This window comes from Ictidomys tridecemlineatus, chromosome 12, assembly GCF_052094955.1.
Source record: "Ictidomys tridecemlineatus isolate mIctTri1 chromosome 12, mIctTri1.hap1, whole genome shotgun sequence".
In the NCBI taxonomy this organism is placed as follows: Eukaryota; Metazoa; Chordata; class Mammalia; order Rodentia; family Sciuridae; genus Ictidomys; species Ictidomys tridecemlineatus.
Window position 1 is genome coordinate 105,996,318 of NC_135488.1, and position 18,843 is coordinate 106,015,160.

General features: G+C 52.6%; 1 protein-coding gene across 5 annotated transcripts in view; it reads left to right on the forward strand.

The window, feature by feature from the left end:
• Hs1bp3 (HCLS1 binding protein 3) overlaps positions 1–18,843 on the forward strand; it is a 96,386-nt gene that overhangs the window by 21,800 nt on the left and 55,743 nt on the right. For 2 of the 5 annotated variants that reach the window (XR_013429197.1, XR_013429198.1), the window contains exons 5-7: positions 1,567–1,724; positions 2,176–2,241; positions 3,198–3,333. Coding sequence is in view for 3 of the 5 variants with exons in the window: in XM_078029615.1 (XP_077885741.1) it covers positions 1,567–1,724; positions 2,176–2,241; positions 3,198–3,333; positions 7,906–8,164 (619 nt within the window). In the remaining 2 variants the exon portion in view is untranslated. Of the gene's footprint in view, positions 1–1,566; positions 1,725–2,175; positions 2,242–3,197; positions 3,334–4,860; positions 14,940–18,843 lie in introns of those variants that run through there. The other 3 variants (XM_078029615.1, XM_078029617.1, XM_078029616.1) reach the window with 3 other exon arrangements.

Below are 18,843 nucleotides of genomic sequence, written 5' to 3' on the forward strand. Positions count from 1 at the left end.
TGCTCACAGAGTCTTGGCTGGGATGGCCCTTGAGTCCCTGGCCCCTATTGGTACCCACTTTGAGGGGTTGTGAGACTGTGCTGACTGTGCCTGATGGGTGAGAATGAAGGGCAGCTGAGCCCTCCCACTGCATGTTTTAAGAGGAGCTAAAGCATGTTTCTGGAAAGTATTTGCTGTTGGGATGGAGAGTCCCTCCCCCCGCCCCCAGTGCCAGCCCCACAGGGCCTCCGGATAGCACAGAGAGGAGGCATGCCCCAGTGGCCTGTATACTGGATGAGAAAGTCAGGGACTAGGATGGGGTTTTCTGAAACAGACCCTGGGCTGAGTCCCTGTACTCCATCACTATCTAACCGACCGTGGGAATGGTCACCTCGGTGCCTGGCCACTGTAGCGTTCTGTTATTTTTGTCTGCCACTGTTTAGTCTGCATCACTGTTTAGGGCAGTGTCAGCCTCTCTGCACAGTTTTGCCACTTAGTGTTGCCAACCTGAGCTCAGAGGGTGACCTCAGTCCAGTGGGACTGCCCGCCAGGCAGATAGCCGCAATCGATTTCAGTTTCCAGTAAAAAGTGCATTCTCATTTGCGAAATCTTAAAATGGCTTATGTTGGGCAGCAGCCGAAGGGCTTGGGTCAACATTAAAATGGAACCAAGTTTGTTTATTTACTGTTAGTGTCACTTAGGGTGACGTGGGTGACATGCATAAGTTGTGAGCATGCAGCACATGAATGTCTGCCCATCCCTCTTACCAAGAAATAAAGCACTACCATGTCCCAGAAAATCCTGGGCCCCTCCTGCCACAAGCTGGCCTACAGGGACCTTCTCAGCCAGTCAGTAACCAGGCTTAATCAGACCTGAGGGGGCAGAGCCATGTGGGACCCTGAGTCCCAGGTGCTTCCTGAAGAAGACTGTCCAGTGGGACCACAGCATTCATTAGAATAGTGGCTGGTGCCCCATTTATGGAGGCGGGGGTACAAAGGCTTTCTAAAGGTGCTTTTTGCTCTCCCAGGTCCCTGTCTCATACTGTATTTACCCATCTCCAGATGGCTTTAGAAGATGACTCTCTAGGCCTGTCCCCAAGTGGTGCCTCCACCTCAGAAACAAAAGCGTGTTCTCTGGCCTGTGAGCAGGCAGCAGCCTGAGGCCCGAGTGGGCCTTCAGAGTTGGGAGCTATCTGACCATCAGGATCTACTTGAGATGGCCACTTGGTTTCTCCCTGCCGTCCCCAACACCAGACACAGAGTGTGGCTGCTTCAGTAGCAGGAGCCTCACCACTTGTTGTCCAATCATGGTAAAGCAAACCTGCCTCCTCCCAGCTCCCTCTGCCTGCCTGCTTCTCCCCCCTGGGGAAGGAGGACCTGTCTGTTGACTTAAAGGCCACTTTAGTTGCTCTGCCTGCCAGGATTGCTCGACGTGGCTGCTTTGGCATTCCCATGGTTTCCTTCTGGCTTGGTCTTTTCTGGCCTCAGCGTGTCTCAGACTGTGGGCCCAGTGCCTAGGTGCATCTAGGAGGCCATTGGGGCTCTCACAAGTTAGTCCTTACCTTGTGTATTGTCTGCAATTCTCCAGCTCCAAGAAGTCCAAGAAAGGCCCCCAGGTGACGGTGAAGCCCAAGCCCTCACCCCGGCTCACCATCTTTGACGAGGAGGTGGACCCTGATGAGGAACTCTTTGGCCCAAGCAGGAAACTGTCCCCTCGGAGCCCCTTGAAGAACACACCCCAGGACTGTAAGTAAAACCCTAGCATGAGTTCCCTTTGCTCTCGGTATCTGCTTGATGGCTGACCTCTATCCCAAATATCCTTTGTGAGTGGGATGTAAGTCTCTCTTTTATCCTGTTCCAACGGAATACAGGATCAGCTCATGGAGATTTTCTGCTTGAGAAATCCACCCTCATACCTGGTGTCCCTACAATCCAGAACACTTTGGGGCTGTACATTATTCTAAACATTCTACAGAGGAAGAGGACAATGATAGGTTTCTTTGTTGCTTGGAGAAAAAGTGCCTTCATTGTCTCTGCAGACAGATGTGGGCACTGGGCCTCTAGGCACCCTTAGGATGGAAGGTTGTTGCTGGCCCACCTTGGACGTGTGTGCGACGCTGTATGATTTTATTTTTTTTATTTTTTATTTTTAAGAGAGAGAGAGAGAGAAAGAATTTTTTTAATATTTATTTTTCAGTTTTCGGCGGACACAACGTCTTTGTATGTGGTGCTGAGGATCGAACCCAGGCTGCACACATGCCAGGCGAGCGCACTACTGCTAGAGCCACATCCCCAGCCCATGATTTTAATTTTAACATTTTGTGTCACCTGCATAGACCCCACTGGAAGGGTCGATGCAGAACTGGCAGCCTAGGGACTTTGCCTGTCCCTGTCTGACCTTTCCTTCTGATTCCCCAAATTCTCCTCCAAGGGGAGGGAGTGGATGTCACCCATTGATTCAGACAGTACTTGGTGAGCACCCTCTGATGTCCAAACCCCAAACACACTGAGGAATAAGACTGGTCCCCACATTCTCCGGGTCCCGCAGGGAGACAGGACATTACCTGACTATTGCAGAGTAGCATGAGCCTGTACCAGGGCTGAGCAGAAACACTGGTTCCCGTGGAACAGCAGGCAAGACTTCCTGGGTGGCAGTGTGACCAGCCTGGCCTGTAGCCAGGCTGGGTCCTGAATGTCGGCTGGAGTTAGCCAGACTGCCAAGGAAAGGCATTCCAAGTAGAAGCTACGGTTGACACTCCCCAAGGGCAGCCGAGAGCAGCCCAGATGGGGAAGCAGGCTTCCTGCAGACAGGGACTTCAGCAGGACAGTGACTTTCAGGGACCCCATGGCAGCAAGCGCCCCTGGCTGGCAGTGCCACTCAGTCCTAGCTCATTGGAAGACACTGTGACTGTGGGGTGAGCCGAGGGGTCCAGCTGTATTGGACCTGGGACCGTGACTGGTGAGTCAAGAGGAAGTTTCACCTGGAGCAGCGGGAAGCCAGTCAGGACTAGAAACTGGAGTGGGGCAGAGACAGATGGGTGTCCTAGGCCCACAGGGGCTGCTGTCCTCACCCTTTTGCGTGCACCTGCTCCCTTTTCTTTAGCTTCCTTGCTCACTCACCTTGGTGGCTAGGAGGCTGGAGCAGTGTCTCTACTCTGTCCCCAGCAGCTAAAGATGAGCCAGAGCTGCTCTGACCACTCTGCTGCTGCCTTCCCACAGCCCTGAAGCTGTTTGATGACCCTGACCTTGGTGGGGCCGTCCCCCTGGGTGACCCCTTACTGCTGCCAGCCGCCTGTGAAAATGGAGGGCCCACATCAGGCCGAGGCCTCAGATCTGCATCTGAAGACCTGTTCAGGTACCATTGTCCCAGGGTTTTTTTCTGAGCTCTGAGCCAGCGACCCCTCCCAGGATGGGAAAGTTCACCAGCCTTGGCCTCCAAGGGGAGGGATCCTGGCCTATTCAAGGCCTTCGGGCTGGGAATAACCAAGAGGCAGGGATGGGATTTGCATCCAGGGCAGCTCAGCTGGTGAGGGAACTTCAGTGTTCAGCCAGTCAGTTTCCTTTCACACATACATTCCATTATGTGTAAAGAATGATAATTAAATTACATAACTCAAGAGCAAGTGTAACTGGCATAGATGGGTTTGGGAACAAATAAAATTGATACTTCCTAGCATGTGTCTCTCCCAGAGGGAGAAGAGCTCAGATATACCTACAATGGCCCATCCCCTGGGAGGGTCCCATCAGAGGGATGATGGCTGCTGTTTCCTGAGCACTTGTTGTGTGTCCAGCAGTGTAGGAGACTCTACAACTTATTTAATCTTCACAACAGCCCCCAAAGCAGCTACTGTTCTTTGCATTTTACACAAAATCAAGCATGGGAGAGGTCACTTGTCTGAAGCTACAGCTTCTGCCTGCCTCTGTCCTGGCCTGCACTCCATCCGGAACTCTGAGCACTTGGAGGCTGGGTGCTCACCTCCCTGCAGGAGCTGTGGGTTCTCCCTGGGCCTCTGCAGCCATGTTCTCAGCATGCTCAGACTTGAGCAAGTGTCCTCATCTGCACCCCAGGATATAGGGTGTGCTTGGCCATTTACAGGAAGCTGAGATGCCTCTTTCTAGGAACAGTTTATGTGGCACCGAGGCATGTAGTCCCAGGAGGCTGTCATCTGCACCCCTTGTTAGGAGCCCCAGGCTATTAGATAGCCCTCTAAGTGCCCGCCAAGCCTGAGTCACTGCGATGGCGTCTTGTGTTTACATTTCCCCAAGGCCCCTGACATCTGTTCACTTTCATCCTGTGTCCTCGCTTCTAACATTCCAGCAGGGTGAAAGGAACCAGGATAACTGTTATTTCATCAGGGAGGAAACTGAGGCAGCAGGGAATCATCATCCTAGGGAGCAGCAGGGCCCGGCTGAATATATTGCAGAGGGGCAGTTCTTGTGGGACCTCTCCAGTGTAGTTTATTCTAAATCCATTATTAGCCAGGTATGGTGGCACATACCTGTAATCCCAGTAGTTCGGGAGGCTGAGACAGGAGGATTATGAATTCAAAGCTAACCTTAGCAAAAAGTGAGGTGCTAAGCAACTCAGCAAGACCCTGTCTCTAAATAAAATACAAAATGGGGCTGGGGATGTGGCTCAGTGGTTGAGTGCCCCTGAGTTTAATCCCCTGTACCTAAATAAATAATAAATAAATCCATATTTACCAGTCTAATTTTGGCAAAGCATGGTAGAGTGGAGTGTTATTAGGCTACCTTCAGAGGGTTCTGTGGCCACGTTATTTGGGAAATGTCAATGCTAGGCAGGACTCCTGCAGGCCTGTCATCTGGGCAGACATGTCATGTTTCTCATTGGTCCCTGGGACCCTCCCTTCATGTCTCTTAGCAGCCTGCAGAGCACCTTGGGAATCCCTGCTCACCGCATGTGAGCCCTGCGTCCTCCCTTCACTCTAACAACATCTGGTAATGAAGATTTCGCTTCTTGAGAGCAAGAGCCATATTTCATTCTTCTTGTGTCTGCTGTGTTCCTACTCAGGCGTAATTAGACTTTCTTATAGAACAAAGCTCTCCAGCAGCCATTCCCTCCCCACTTCATCCCTTCATTGATGCTCTCACCCCTCCATTCATTTTGTCAGCAGCCTGAGCTTCAGCCATCCCCAGGCAGCACAGGGTGGGACACGAGCAGGGTTTGGCACTGAGGAGTCTATGTTCCTCCGGTTCTGCAGGCACGTCAGGGCCGGCCTCTGGTTTTGATCTTTAGCCAAGTTCTGTCCTCTTCACGGACTTCAGGACTTCCTCACCCCACACTAGAAGACCCCACCAAAGCTGGGTCTGGAAGAGAGTGGGACTGAACCTCGTGTTAGTGAGACCTGTTCCTAAGTGTGTCTCGGGGAGCCCCCATGGAAATAGGGTGCTTGGAAAGAGGGAGCCTAAGCAGCCACTTGTATCCCAAGAATGACTACAGTACCTTTGTATGGCCTCCCACTCACAGCCTCCCACCGCAGAGCAAATCCAGCTTCAGACTAGTTCTATAGCAGCTGCTTCGCCTGAAATGTGACATGGGCTTTTAACTGCTGCTTCGTTTTCCTAAAGACCCCTGTTTTAATATAATTCAGTCACTCTCAGCTTTTGCTGGTTACCCTTGGCCTCCACTGGAGAGTGTAAAGGGAACCAGTGGCTGATGCTGGGGAGCCAAGGAGAGGCTTTGGCTTGGAGGGAGCTGGGGCACAACTGAGCTAAACTTCCAGAAGCAGCCAGACCGTGACACCTCCCAAAATCTCCCTGAACCCTGTGCAGCTGCTCTCTATAGAGAGGCATTAGTGGGTCCAGCTGGGTTTGGACCAGAAGGATACTTTTTGTTCATCTGGGGCAAGCTCAGAATTACCTCCCAGAGGTCTCTGCCCATTGCAGGAGTTCTCCCCCAGAAGCTCTGTGGATGGCAGGTTCCTGGCCGGCAGCCCCTCTGGGGATGCTGTGCCAGCCACCTCCACCCTCACACAGGCTCTGCCAGGCCATGCAGTGCCAGAGAGTTCTGATCAAGGCACCTCTGCTCTGCTCCTGCCCCTACCCAACCCAGCTGGTGTCTGAGCAGATGATACTCTTGGTTCTGTGGTTGGGATATGCTGCTCAGGGCAAGAAACCTCGGCTTCTGCCAGTTCGTTCCCACCTCCAGACCTTTGCTCTCTGCTACGCCCTTCTCCAGGATTCCCCTCCCTAACTCCCCTCATGCTGGGCCTGCCCTGCTCCCTTTCCTGGGAAGCTTTCCTCACCTGCTCTGGCCACGCACTTCCCAGCCTTCAGTGACATCAGGATGTTTGCAATTGGTGAATCCTGTTGGACTGGCTTTCAGGGTGCCCTGTGGAAGGAACCTAGGCATTGCTCCTTTGTGCTTTGTGCTTGCTCTCTTCAGTGCCCAGTGAATGTCAACTGGCACCTGCAGTATTTTTTAAGATTTATAAAGCACTTTCCATCTGGATTTTGTTTGATCCTTACACAAATCCTGGTGAGGCTGGCAGAGTGAGAGCATTCCTACTTTACAGATGGGGCCGCCAAAGACCAGGAAGGTAGAGTGGCCTGAGGCTACCAGCCAAAGGCGCCACAGGACAAGGAATAGCGGCTGCTGCAGAGCCAGCACCCCTGTGCATAGTGCTGGCAACCCTGCTGGGCGGTGCTGCTGATCTAGTTTTATAGATAGAGAACCAAAGCTTGGAGAGGCCAGTTTCACCTGCACCCCAGGTCCTTTTTCTTCCGTGCCTATGTCCCCCTCACCCAAGCCAACATGGTCGAAGATGCCTGTGGAGATAACTGTCGGGCACAGGAGCAGCTTCTTTCTGAGGCTGGAGAAGGGGCATCCATGTAGAGGTGCCCCCGGAAGGTGAATGCCCCCAAGAGAGCCAGCCATATGTGGGCCAAGTGTTCTCTGTCCTCAGGATAGCTGTGCAGACCAAGGCAGGGCCCTGTACTTCTCTGCACCTACGTTTTCATGTCTATAAAATAGGGCCAATATCTGCCACCAGACACTGTTTTGACATTATTAAACAATTGAATAGATGTGGAATTGCCTGGCCATAACAGGCACCCAGCTTGGTGCTAGGTGGGTGGCAGGTCGAGTGAATCCTCCAGTGTATATCTGGCCTCTGGGAATCGAGTTCCTTTCCCAAGAGCCCGCAGCAGGAGCCTGCACCAGGCCCAGAGCAGAGGTGGGCAATGGCCTTTTTCCCTGCCATTCATACCTGGAGATGCTCCTCCATGACTGTCACTTTACCGTGGACAGTCAGAGGTGTGAGCCATGAGTGAGTCTTGGTGGGCCCTCACTGGGCCTGTTCAGCACCTGTGTGGCCCACAGAGAGGCAGGCAGACCCCACATCACCACAGCTTCAGGCCCCTCAGTTTATTCTTTCTCTGGGTGAACTTGGTTTGGCTGCAAGCTGGTCTCTAAGGTCTTGTTTGATCCTTACACAAATCCTGGTGAGGATATACATCCTCTTAGCTGGGCCTTCAGCCCCCTGGGTTCTAGCTTCCCCTCTACAAGGTGGACACATGGGTGCATGTCCCTGGGGTGGTGTTTTGAGGACAAAAGGGATGATGTATCTGAAGTGCTGGTCCCAGAGCAGGGCTTGCCAGTGGACGGTTATTTCTAAAGGATTGGAGGGAAAGTCCCCTAAATAGGCCAGCAGGCTTAGAGAGAGGTCACCTGAAGAGCATTCTCTGGAGGTGTCTGGGGGACTGGCTTTGCTCCCTGTGCTATGGGGTGGAGGGAAGAGCACTGCCCTTTGGCTTCTCCCTGGGGTTGGGTGGGATGGGGAGCCAGGCCTGTCATGGGCTGGTTGGGCAGCTCCCCAGTGCCCTTGTGTAGAGAGGTGCTGCCTGGGGGGTCTTGCCGCCTTCACAGGGGGTCGTTATGCTCAGGGCTGCTCCTTTGGTTCCCTAGAGTTGAAGAGGACTTGGACCAGATTCTGAAGGTGGGGCCTGAGCCCAAACCCCAGCCCCAGCTTAAGCCCAAGCCACCAGTAGCAGCAAAGCCGGCATTGCCCAGCAAGCCACCTGTGCCCCCCAGAGCAGGTGCAACTGAGAGCATGGCGGGGCAGCAGAAGCAGCAGCAGCAGATCCAAGCCATGGATGAGATGGACATCTTGCAGTACATTCGGGACCATGACACACCTTCCCAGACCTCTCCCAGCCTCTTCTGACCCCACTCCATGCTGCCTGGCCCTGCACACCCTCTGTGGAGGCGTATGTGTGTGGAGCCAGGACACCCTTGGGACAGGTGCAGGCCTGGGCCCCAGGACCACATCATTCTTTTTTCTCCTGGGCTGTGGGCTTGATGTGGAATCCCTGCAGGATACAGGCTGGAAGTGACTCTGGGTATTGAAGCCCACAGTGTCAGTCTAGCTGGGTGTGGAGGGGAGACTAAACATGGAGCTGCTTGGCTCACCAAGGACAAGGTGAGAGGTGAGGGGACCCCGGGAGGTGTTCCATGGGACAGGGAAACCTCCTACCCACCTGTGCCCACTGGCTCTGCCAGCCCAGCCTCAAAAGGAAGACCTGGCCTGACTGGGCCCAGGCTGAGATGAGGGAGCACCCATGCCAGGCCACCCAAGAGTCTCTGCTTAGCATGCCAGGGCCTGGAGAGGGACACTGAGCAGAAGAGCCCTGCTGTCCAGAGTGCCCTGATGAGTCTCTCATGAGCCTCCTAGTTACCAGCCCTAAGGGGAGCAGCTGGGCCCAGTCTGCTTCTCTGGGATATAGAAGACTCTGGATCCCAAGTTTTCCTTCTACTTCCTTTCCCAGGAAGGGTCTAGCCAGCAGTGACCTCCTTGGGCCTCTGGGCACAGAGCCAACACCCCCTAGACCTCTGCATGATCTTGGGACTTGAGTTGGCTTTCTTCCCAGTGCCGTCTCCTGCTCTCCAAGGAACATGATGCTCTCAGGCTTCTGCTCCAAGGCCTTGCCTATCCTCAGGATCTGGACTTGTTCAGTGGCCTTTCACCAGTAGAATCACCAACCTAGGGAGGAGCCTTGTTCCAGGGCAGGCCAGTGCCTCAGAGTTCTCCCAGCCCCACAGAACCCACAGGGGGGCACACAGTGCTGGGTAAGATGCAGCACCCAGGAGACTCAGCGAATGTTGCTTCATGGAGCAAATAATATTAGATTGTCTTTCTTGGATGTATATTCTCCATATTCAGAGCTAGTTTTTAATGAAACAAAATAGTTTTTAACAAAATGCAACCACTGTTGTTTCTTGGTGCTTGTCCTGCCTGGCAGAGGCATTGGAAGGGGTCAGGACTAGGCCTGTGACCCTTTCCTGATCAGGCCCAAGAGCCAGCCCAGGGGAAGCCCCAGGTGACGTGGGCCAGTTGTTTGCCACTGTGTGACCAGTATCCACAGCTCCTGCCCTGTGCAGGAACCGCAGGGCTGGGTTGGGAGCCCTGGGCCTGGTCTGTCATATGTCTTACCACAGCCCTCATCAGCTGCCTGCAGGTCAACACCCAGTGAGAAGGATGTAGGTGGTACTGGGCAGAGTTCTGCCTTGCCTGGTCAGAGGGGCGTCTCTCCTCAGGGACTAGGAGCTGGCTGTAGAACAGCTTCCACCCTGGCTCATCTTTCCCTTTCTCCATCTGGCATTCAAACCCTCCACCCTTCACCTGTTCGTGCCCAGCCCTGCACCCCACAGTCTCTGCTGGCTGTGAAGGAAGGCCTCTGAGGACCTGAGACCATGTAGCCAGGTCTTCCTCTGAGAGTCTGCCCAGCCAGTACTGGCCCCAGCCCTCCTTTGGGCTCTTCGCCACCCCTGCCCTCTCCTCTGCATCCTGGCTATCAACTCCTTATCCTTCCCCACCTCCCCGCCCCCCTTTTCTGGGTGACTGGTACTGTATGAGCAGAGGATGTAGCTGGCAAAGTGGTCATTGGACCAGTCCACTGGCTTGGGCCTCTGACAGAATCTGGCCAGACACTTTAGTGTGGGTTTGCCCACTGCACGCCCTGCCTAAGACCTAAAGCCAGTGGGTGACATCCAGTCATCCAGTAAAGTCTGTGTGTGTGCCTCATTCTGGAATGTGCCAGTGATGTCCCTTTCCATCCCTGGACTGATGGGAGGTGGCGGGGGGTGTCAGGGCGCAGGAGATGCATGTAGGGGGTTACTCATAGCAAGAGACAACCAGACGAGCTTCCCTCTCGGGACCCCACAACTTCTGTTGCTCTGCCTCATCCTCCCAGCTGCCTCTTATTAAGGTAGGGCAAAAGGAAGAGGAAGGTTCTGGTTCTTTCCCATTGTGTAAACTGAGGCAAAGGACCCAGAGGCGCAAGCCCAGTGAGGACATTAGGCCAGTAACTGATCATCCAAGACCTGTGTAGAAAGAGGAGCCCTTCCTTCTCCAGGCCCCACCTCCCACCCCCACACTGCAGAGCCCTAAGCTGGGACCACCTAATGTCACACAGCCCTCCTGGCCTCTGCCCACACCCGTCCTGGCCTCTGCTCTCCTGCTAGAGCTCAGGTTCTAGGCTGCTGCTTCATCCCTGAGCCCCAGAGGTTCAACAGCAGACGCTGCAGGGTGACACCCACTGGACACCTGGGAACAGGTTCCCGGGGAGCCAGGGACTCCACACACAGGACAGTCTGTGGGCTGACATCGCTACCTCCCCCACACTTTGAGCTTGGCTCTTGCAGCCGAGATTGAGTTGGGAGTCTGGGTTCCCACAGACCGTCAGGCCGTTCTGAGGAGGACTGCTCAGCCCCAGAGCATGCAGCTGAACTCACTGTGGAAGAGAGACTGAGAGGCTGAACTGGGGACAGTGTCATTTGTTTACTTGGAAGGCCATTGCAAGCCCGTGTACAGGATGTGCCATCTGTGGCTGGGCCTGCTGCTCCCTTTCCCCTGCATTGTTTCTCTCAGGAAGCCATGAGTTCAGGCCAGTTCTGGAAAGTCCCAGTCTTCAGGCTGGACCTAGCCAGGCCAGTGTCCTGGGCTCTGCTGGAGATGCCCACCCATTAAGCTCCAGTCTCATGACCATGTCGATTTGATGTGACCAGACCTCAGCTCACCCATTGTACCCCGAGGGCTGTCCTACCGCTGGAGCCTTCATGCCAGGTGAGGCAAGATAGCCAAGTCACTCTTGGGCGCCCTGTTCCTCCATGCCCAGCTGACACCTGAGTTTTGTGGATTTAACTGGCATGGAAGGTCATGGTCAATTCTCTAGCTCACCAGCTACCCAGCCGAGCACATCCTGAGAAAGGGCCACAGAGCTACCAATATGTCCCTGAATAGGGCTTTGGCTGGACAACAGGCACTTTCCCGTGCTGTGTGTGTGTGTGTGTAGACTGCTGGCCACCCAGAGCAGGCACAGTTAAGGCACAGACCCCTTTAAGTTTTCAGTTCCAGCTTTAAATGGTCCTGCTCACTGCAAACTCCCCGGGTTCAAACCATCCTCTGCTTTGTGCTGTTGTGGCTAGGGGAAGCTGCCCAAGGGGCATGTGAGTGGTCATCAATGGCTGTTGGTTCTCCTGGAGCCCACAGCACCCTGGTGAAGCGGCAGTCAGGCTGAGTCACCATGGAGCTATCTGGGTTCCAGCCCAGCTGGGCTATGTGAAGTCCCCTCACTTCCCAGTGCCAAGCAAGGACCTTTACCCGGACTTATGTGACTGTAAAATCCTATCCGTGCCTAAAAAATGTTTTAGTGGCTGGTCCCTCCTCACAGAGGGACCCTCTGCCCAGGACAAGCTGGCTGCGGGGTGAATGACCAGAGGCTGGTCGGCTTTAGCTCAACCTCCAGCCTGGTGCCCCTGATCTCTATGCTGGATGTTGTGCTATGACATGGTGAAAACAGAGTGTGCAGACCTCCACCTGCCCAGTGTGCTGGCCTCTGGCTCCTGTTGTCCATGCTCTGGCCACTGGTGAGAACTGACATCATTCTCAGGATGAGGCTGCAGCTTCTGGTATGGGGATTATGGGCTCGGCATGAGGCTTGGTAAGCGGACTCTAAAGGCAATTTAGAGGACTGATGCATCTCTGCCAACTCAGCAAAGAGCATGGCCTCTGAACAGATTGTTAATAAAGATGGGGTAACTCCCTCCAGCCTTGCTGGCCAGTTGTGTTATGGTTCCTCATCCTCAAACCGTATTCAGTGGGCACCAACTGTGTACAGGAACTGTGTCCTGTCAAGCAGGGAATCAGGAAGGAAGAGGCCTAGGAAGGCAGAGAAAAGCATGACAGCCCTCCTGGTCAAGAAGCACCATGTTGCCAGGTGTGGTGGTGCATATCTGTAATCCTAGTGACTCGGGAAGCTAAGGCAGGAGGATCACAAGTTCAAAGCCAGCCTCAGAAAATTATTGAGGTCCTGAGGTCCCAAGCAACTTAGCAAGACCCTGTCTTAAAGTAAAGCATAAAAAGGGCTAGGGGTGTGGCTCAGTAGGTAAATGCCCCTGGGTTCAATCCCTGATCCAAAAAAAAGTGCCTCATCATGGTGGCAGTCACAGTTGGTGTGCATACCAGCTGCTGGGAGAAGAAGGATGAGGGTACAAACCATACCGCACAAGCAGGGCGGGGGTGGTGAGGGGCCTGGCAGCTGCAGCTCTGGCCAGAGAAGGACTAGGCCTGTGCAGACAGATGACACTGACAGGAGCACTGTCTGCAGTGCCTGTTCCCGGCGTGGCGGAGGACACAGAGATGGAAGCTCCACCGTTACAGCTGGTCCTGCCAGGAGCCATGCAGAGCCCTTGTCTCAGTTCTGTTCTTCAGGCCTCCTGCCCAGAGACAAGTAAAAGAGGCACCTTGTCCTCCATGCACCCTTGCTGCCCCCTGTTCTTCCCTCTTTGCTGCCTGCAGCAGGTATGGTTTGTTGTAGCAGCCTGAGCCCAGCTTTTGGTCTCCGCACCAGTGTCCAAGGGCTGCCATAACAGTGGCTGTAAACAACAGGAATGTTCTCTCACAGTTGTGGAGTTTAGACCTCTAAGGTCAAGGTATTCTCAGGGCCACGGTCTCCAGAGTGTCTTTCTGGCTTCTGGTGGCTGCTGGCAACCCTTGCATTCCTTGGCTTATAGCTACATCACTCCAGTCTCTACCTCCATCTTTGTGTGACAGACTCCCTGTGTGTCTCTGACTTATCACAGGGCTCTCCATTGCCTCTGTGTCCAAATTCCCCTCATTGGATCAGGATCCGTCCTAATCCAGAGCTTACTACCTTATTCACATCTGAGAGACCTGTTTCCATACAAGACCTTCACAGGTTCCAGATGGACGTGAATTTGAAGAGACCATCTTCAACCTGAGTTGCCAGTCACTCAGGTTGAAGAGTGTCTCCTCAAATTCATGTCCGCCTCCTGCCCTGAGTGGTGGACATTCACCTCCTGCCCTGAGTGCCTGGCATTAAGGCAAGGAAGGCAGCTGCCCCTTCTATCCTGCAAAGCCATGGCCTCCATGCTGGTCCCTGTAGGAAGCCCCTTGTCCTGGCCCTGTTCTTCAGACCTCCGCCCCTGAGGCATCAGTGACTCACTTGGGGCTGTCCTGCTAACAGTGGGCAGCAGTGTTCCTCCCTTTCTGGAGGGCAGCACAGCTCAGGGAGGGTCTTCCCTGGCAGGTAGCATCTGCCACCCAGAGACTTGGTCTCACGTGGCCTGATGGCTGTTCCAGGCAGCTGGCTCCTGGGGCTTCCCCTCTGCATCTCCTCATCTCTCACCGCCCTCCAAGGAGATCAGAAAAGTTTCTTGAGGCAGGAACCCAGAGCTTCCAGAGCCTGAGGGCCTCGGACAACTCCTATGCCCCGCATTCTCAGCTGGTTTCCTGCCTCTGGAGAGCAGACCCTTGACATCTCCACTGTGCACTTCTGTTTTTCTTTTGCCTTAATGGCACTTTGTGGACTTCCCCTGAATTCTCTGGACCCAGAGGGCAGTTTTGAAGGTCAGAAAGTAGATTGCTTGTCCACCTGTTTCTCAGACATCCATGAGCAGAGTCTGAGTTTGATGCACTGCCCCACCCCGCCCCATGACAGCCATGCTACACTCCCCAGGCTGATTCTGGGGCTCTCATGAGGTCCCCTCTGAATTTGAATCTGGACCTCCCAGGCTGCAAAGCCCCTGAGTGTGGGAATAGAAAATGCTGCAGCACCTTGGAAAGAAGTCGGGCAGTTTATCATAAAAGCCGGATATAAATTTATCATACAACCCAGCAACTCCACTCATAGGCATGTGCCTGGAAAGAAAGGGAAGTACGTGCCCACACGAGGCTTGTACAGAGATATACACGGCAGCATTACCTACCACGCCCCAAAGTGGAAATAATGGAAAAGGTCCGTCAGCTGGGGAGTGGGGACACCATGCAGTCTGTCCATACAGCGTAATGTCATTTGGCCATAAAAAAGGACTGAAGAGGTGACACCTCCTACAGTGTGAATGAGCAGCAAAGCATCATGCTAAATAAATAAGCCGGACTCGGAGACCACTTATTGTTTCCACGTCCACGAATGTCCATGGCAAATCTCAAGGCAGAACATAGATTAGTGGATGCCTCAGACTCAGGGTCAGGACCAACAGTGACTGCAGATGGCCACAGAGGATCTTTCCTGGAGCGATGGAAATGTTCTCAAATTGGATAGTTGTGAGAGTTAAACAATTCTGTAAGTTTACTGACATGATTTAATTGTACACTTAAAAAAGTGAATCTTATGGTATATAAATCATACCTCAATAAAACCATTAGAAAAAAATAGTGACTAGAAGAGAAACAACCAAACAAATTCATGGGCAGTAGAATGCAGTGGCTAAAAGTGTGAGCCAACTCTTGTCTCTCTGGCCTCCTAGCAGTGTGACCCTGAGCCAGTTCCTTAACCTCTCTGTGCCTTGGTATTCCTGTAAAATGGGAATGATGATTGTATTTGCCTATTAGGCAAGCTAATATTTGGAAAGTTCTTTGATCAGTACCTGGTGCATTGTGTACATTACATGTCAATAATTAAAATTATGTTTAGTTGTCACTCCGTTGCTTGTGGTGCCTGAGAAATTCTGGAGGGAGGGACAGACTTTGGGGTGGAGAGGGAAAACAATGGGGTTGCCATGGAAGGTGGATGTAGGTGAGAGGAGGGTCACCTCCCATGAGAGGTCATTTTCTGCCAGTCACTCAGTTTTTCTGAGTCCATCTGTGGGGGGGTGGGGGGCGGCATAACAGGCCCTGCTTCTGCTGCCTCATGGTGGGGTGGGGACATGGGAAATGGCACATGCCAAAACACCATTTGAGACCAACAAGGGGCCGGACATGAGGAGCCTGGAGCCCGGGGGCCTGGGAAGTGAAGAGGGGCCCTGGAGGGGCCAGGAGGAGGCAGCTGGAACGTGCTGGAAGCCGCCGTTGTGGTGAGGGTCCCTGGTAGGTCAGCAGCGGGCTGTGGCGCGGGAGCTCCCCCAGCTCACCCCACACTGCAGTTGTCCCCGCACCATGGAGATGCGGAAATAAACACACTGCCCTCCCTCTCAGGGGCCCTGACCTTTTGTTCGGAGCAACTGGCCAGGCGGGGAGGGAGGTGGCGGAGGGAGGCGGCTGCTGAGGAGGCAGGAGCTGCCCTTTCTGTGGAGCTCCCTCATCCTCTCCCGCTCTCTGGGGGCCCAGTGAGCCCTCACCCCTTCCTCCCAGGAGGGCCGCCCACAAAGCAATTCCCTCCGCCCAGAGGAAGCCACCCCAACAGCCTTTAGTGGGTCAGCAGACAGACCGGAGCCTCCATGTATGGTGCTGTGCTCTTCAGCAAGGAAAGGGGAGACTTCCGGTGGCTCCGGCATGAGCGGGTCTGAAAAGCATGTGGGGCCAAAGAAGCCAGACCCCACACCATGACTGTAGGCTCCCATTTATATGGAATCCGGGAAGAAGCAAAGCTGTAGTGACCAAGAGCAGGCACTTCGCGGGGACTGACAGCAGCAGGAAACCTTTAGCCCCATAGAGCATAATGTGACTGTGACCACAGGTGCTCACCCAAACTCACCACCTGGACACTGAAAATGGGGGACTTTATTGCATTCACATTACAACTCAATAAAGCCATTGAAAAAGGAAGCTCAGTCCAAAGCTGAACATTTATCAGAAGATACAGAAATCATGCCCCTTGGTGTTTACCCAAAGGAGTTGTGGACGTAAGTCTCCATACGTGGATGTTCACAGCAGATCTCTTCATAATTGCCCACACTTGGAAGCAACTAGGATATCCATCAGGAGGGGAATGGCTGGATGAGCTGTCACACAGCTGGACAGTGGGACACTATGAAGCATCGTACAGAAATGAGCTATGAGGTCACGTTATTGAGGGCCCTTGAGTGCACATTAGTCAGTGAAAGATCCAGTCTGAAAGGCCCCGGATGGTATGACTCCATGGAAAAGGTAAAACCACAGAGTTAAAGATGAATTGTAGCCAAGTGTGAGATGGAGGGAGGGATGAGCAGGCAGAGGACGCGATTTTTAGGTCAGAGAAACTGCCTGTTTAATTCTCTGTGGATATGTGTCATTGCCTTGGTGCAAACCCTAGAGTGTACACTGGTGTGGACTCTGGTGTGGACTGGGCTGGATGATAGTGAGGTGCCACGTAGGTTCATTGGCAGTAGTGTCTGTACTTCTCTGGTGCGTGGTGTCAGTGGTCAGGAGGCTAGACCTGTGGGGGGGACAGGAGGATACAGGAACTCTCCACTTTGTGTTAAATTTTCCTGAGGAAATCACTCTAAAATCGCTCTTTAAAAAATCTACTTAAAATAAATCATGGAGGATGCTCCCTAACCCGGAAGACTCTGTGAGATGTTGGCCCTGCGCCACCTTCCACGGTGTTCCCCACCTGGAAAGCTAAACCCCACCTGAAGATGGGCAAATGGAGAAAGGAGTTGGGGGCACCCTTGAAGGAAAGGAGGTCCCCAGAAGGGAGGTTCCTTTCAAGGCCTTGTTTCCTTGAAAGCACCTCTCTCCTCCGTGTGTTTCACTTCTCTCCTCTCCCTGAAGTTCTCCTGCACGGGCAGGAAGGGAGGACGTGTGGCAGGGGAGCAGGGCCTCTCAGAGGTGGGAGACACGCAGCTGAGCAAAGCCACCCTCCTTCTCTCCCTATTTGGGATGAAGATGAGAGCGGCCTTGAGCACACCCAGGGTGCGCCCCAAAGCCCTCGGGAAGCTCCAGGGCCTTCCAGGGAGGAGACCCCCTGCTCCACCTGGGCCCCTGCAGTGGGCCTTAAAGTCACAGTCCTGCTGAGGTTCCCCTCAGGCCCCCCTGGATCAGACAGTGCCAGTCCGTGGCTTGTTGGGACAGGGGAAGTGCTGCTGCGTGGCTCTCAGGAGGCAGAGTGAGGGTCATGTCCCTGAGGCCCTGGGACCCTCACAGGGGGCTAGAGCAGTGGGCAGGGTCCTTTCCTGGTGTAAAGGTCCCCTGGCTCTGTCTCCCAGGACAGTGACCCTCTTGTTGCTGGCAGTGGCCCAAGAAGGGGAAAGTGTTTTGTTTAGCTTTGTTTTGTTTTGTCCCATGGTTACGTAAGGACTGTGACTATGCTACCAGCTACAGGCTAGGAACTTTGCACAGGCCATATCCTGACCCCTACTCCACACCTGCTGTGGCCTCCGCCTGTTCCTGGTATCATTCCCCGCCCCTCCCCTGGCATTGATGGTTTGGAGCTCAGCTTTGGAGGACCTAGACCTGAGGCTCCAGGGTCCTAAGTTTAAGGAGGAGACCTGGGAGCCCCAACCCCAGAATGGGATACCTGGGCTCATGTGGAGATCAGGGCAACAGAGGGACCTTGGCAAAAATGGGAAGTGATGGTCAAGGTCCCCTGTCAGCTCCCCAGGCCTGGCCTCACTCTGGTCCTTTTCTTCACCTGTCCATCACTCTGCCGTACCCCTTCCTAGTTCATCAATAATTATCTGCTTCTCCTATGGGTATTAGGTTCATGTTTTTCTGACTCTTTTCAAGTTAATTTTGGGCATTTATTTTTCAAGGAAATTGTCCACCATATCCAGATTTCAAATATATATCTTATTCTCTTGTAACCTTGAAAATTGTGTATATCTGTGGTGTCAGTTCAGTTTTCATTTGTAGGGTTGTTATTTGTTCATCTCTTGATTACTACTCGTATTTGTGAGAAATGTATGCTGCTGGTCTTTGTAAAAAGCTAGCTTGGTTTTTTTTTTTTTTTTAGTCTTTTATTTATTTATTTATTTATTTATTTAGTCATACATGACAGCAGAATGTATTTTGACATATAATACATACATGGACTGTACATTCATCAATCATATTGTCTATTCTATTCTGCAGCCCTTCCCATCCTCCCTACTCCTCCCCTCCTCTCCCATCCTTTCTCTCTATGCTAGCTTGGTTTTTATTTTACTATTTTTTTTTCTAATTCAATATGTTACTCTTTTGAACTGTATCAAATTTGTTTCTCCTTTTAATTGTTTTTAGTCATTTTTTTTAGACTCATATCAAATTTTTATTTGCTTTTTTTTTTTTTTTTTTGGTTTAATTTTAGAAAACACTTTGGGCTACAAATTTTCCTCTGAGCTCAGTTTGGGCCATCTCCCATACATTTTATCATGTGGTGTTCTCATGTTTATTAATTTTCAAGAAGCCTAAATTTGGGGCTGGGGTGATAGCTCAGCAATAGAGCGCTTGCCTAGCACATGTGAGACCCTGGGTTCAATCCTCAGCACCACATACAAATGATAAATAGAATAAAGGTGTTAAAAAAAATTCCTTCCTTTAAAAAAAAAAAAGAAGAAGAAGCCTAAATTTGAAGTTTTTACTTCTTGTTCAAAACAGAATCTGTTTAGAGTACAACTGATGTTTGTATGTTTGTATCTTTGTTCCCACAGTTTTCCCACTATTATTGCTACCTTTTATAATTCATTTCTAGTTTCACTGAATTATAT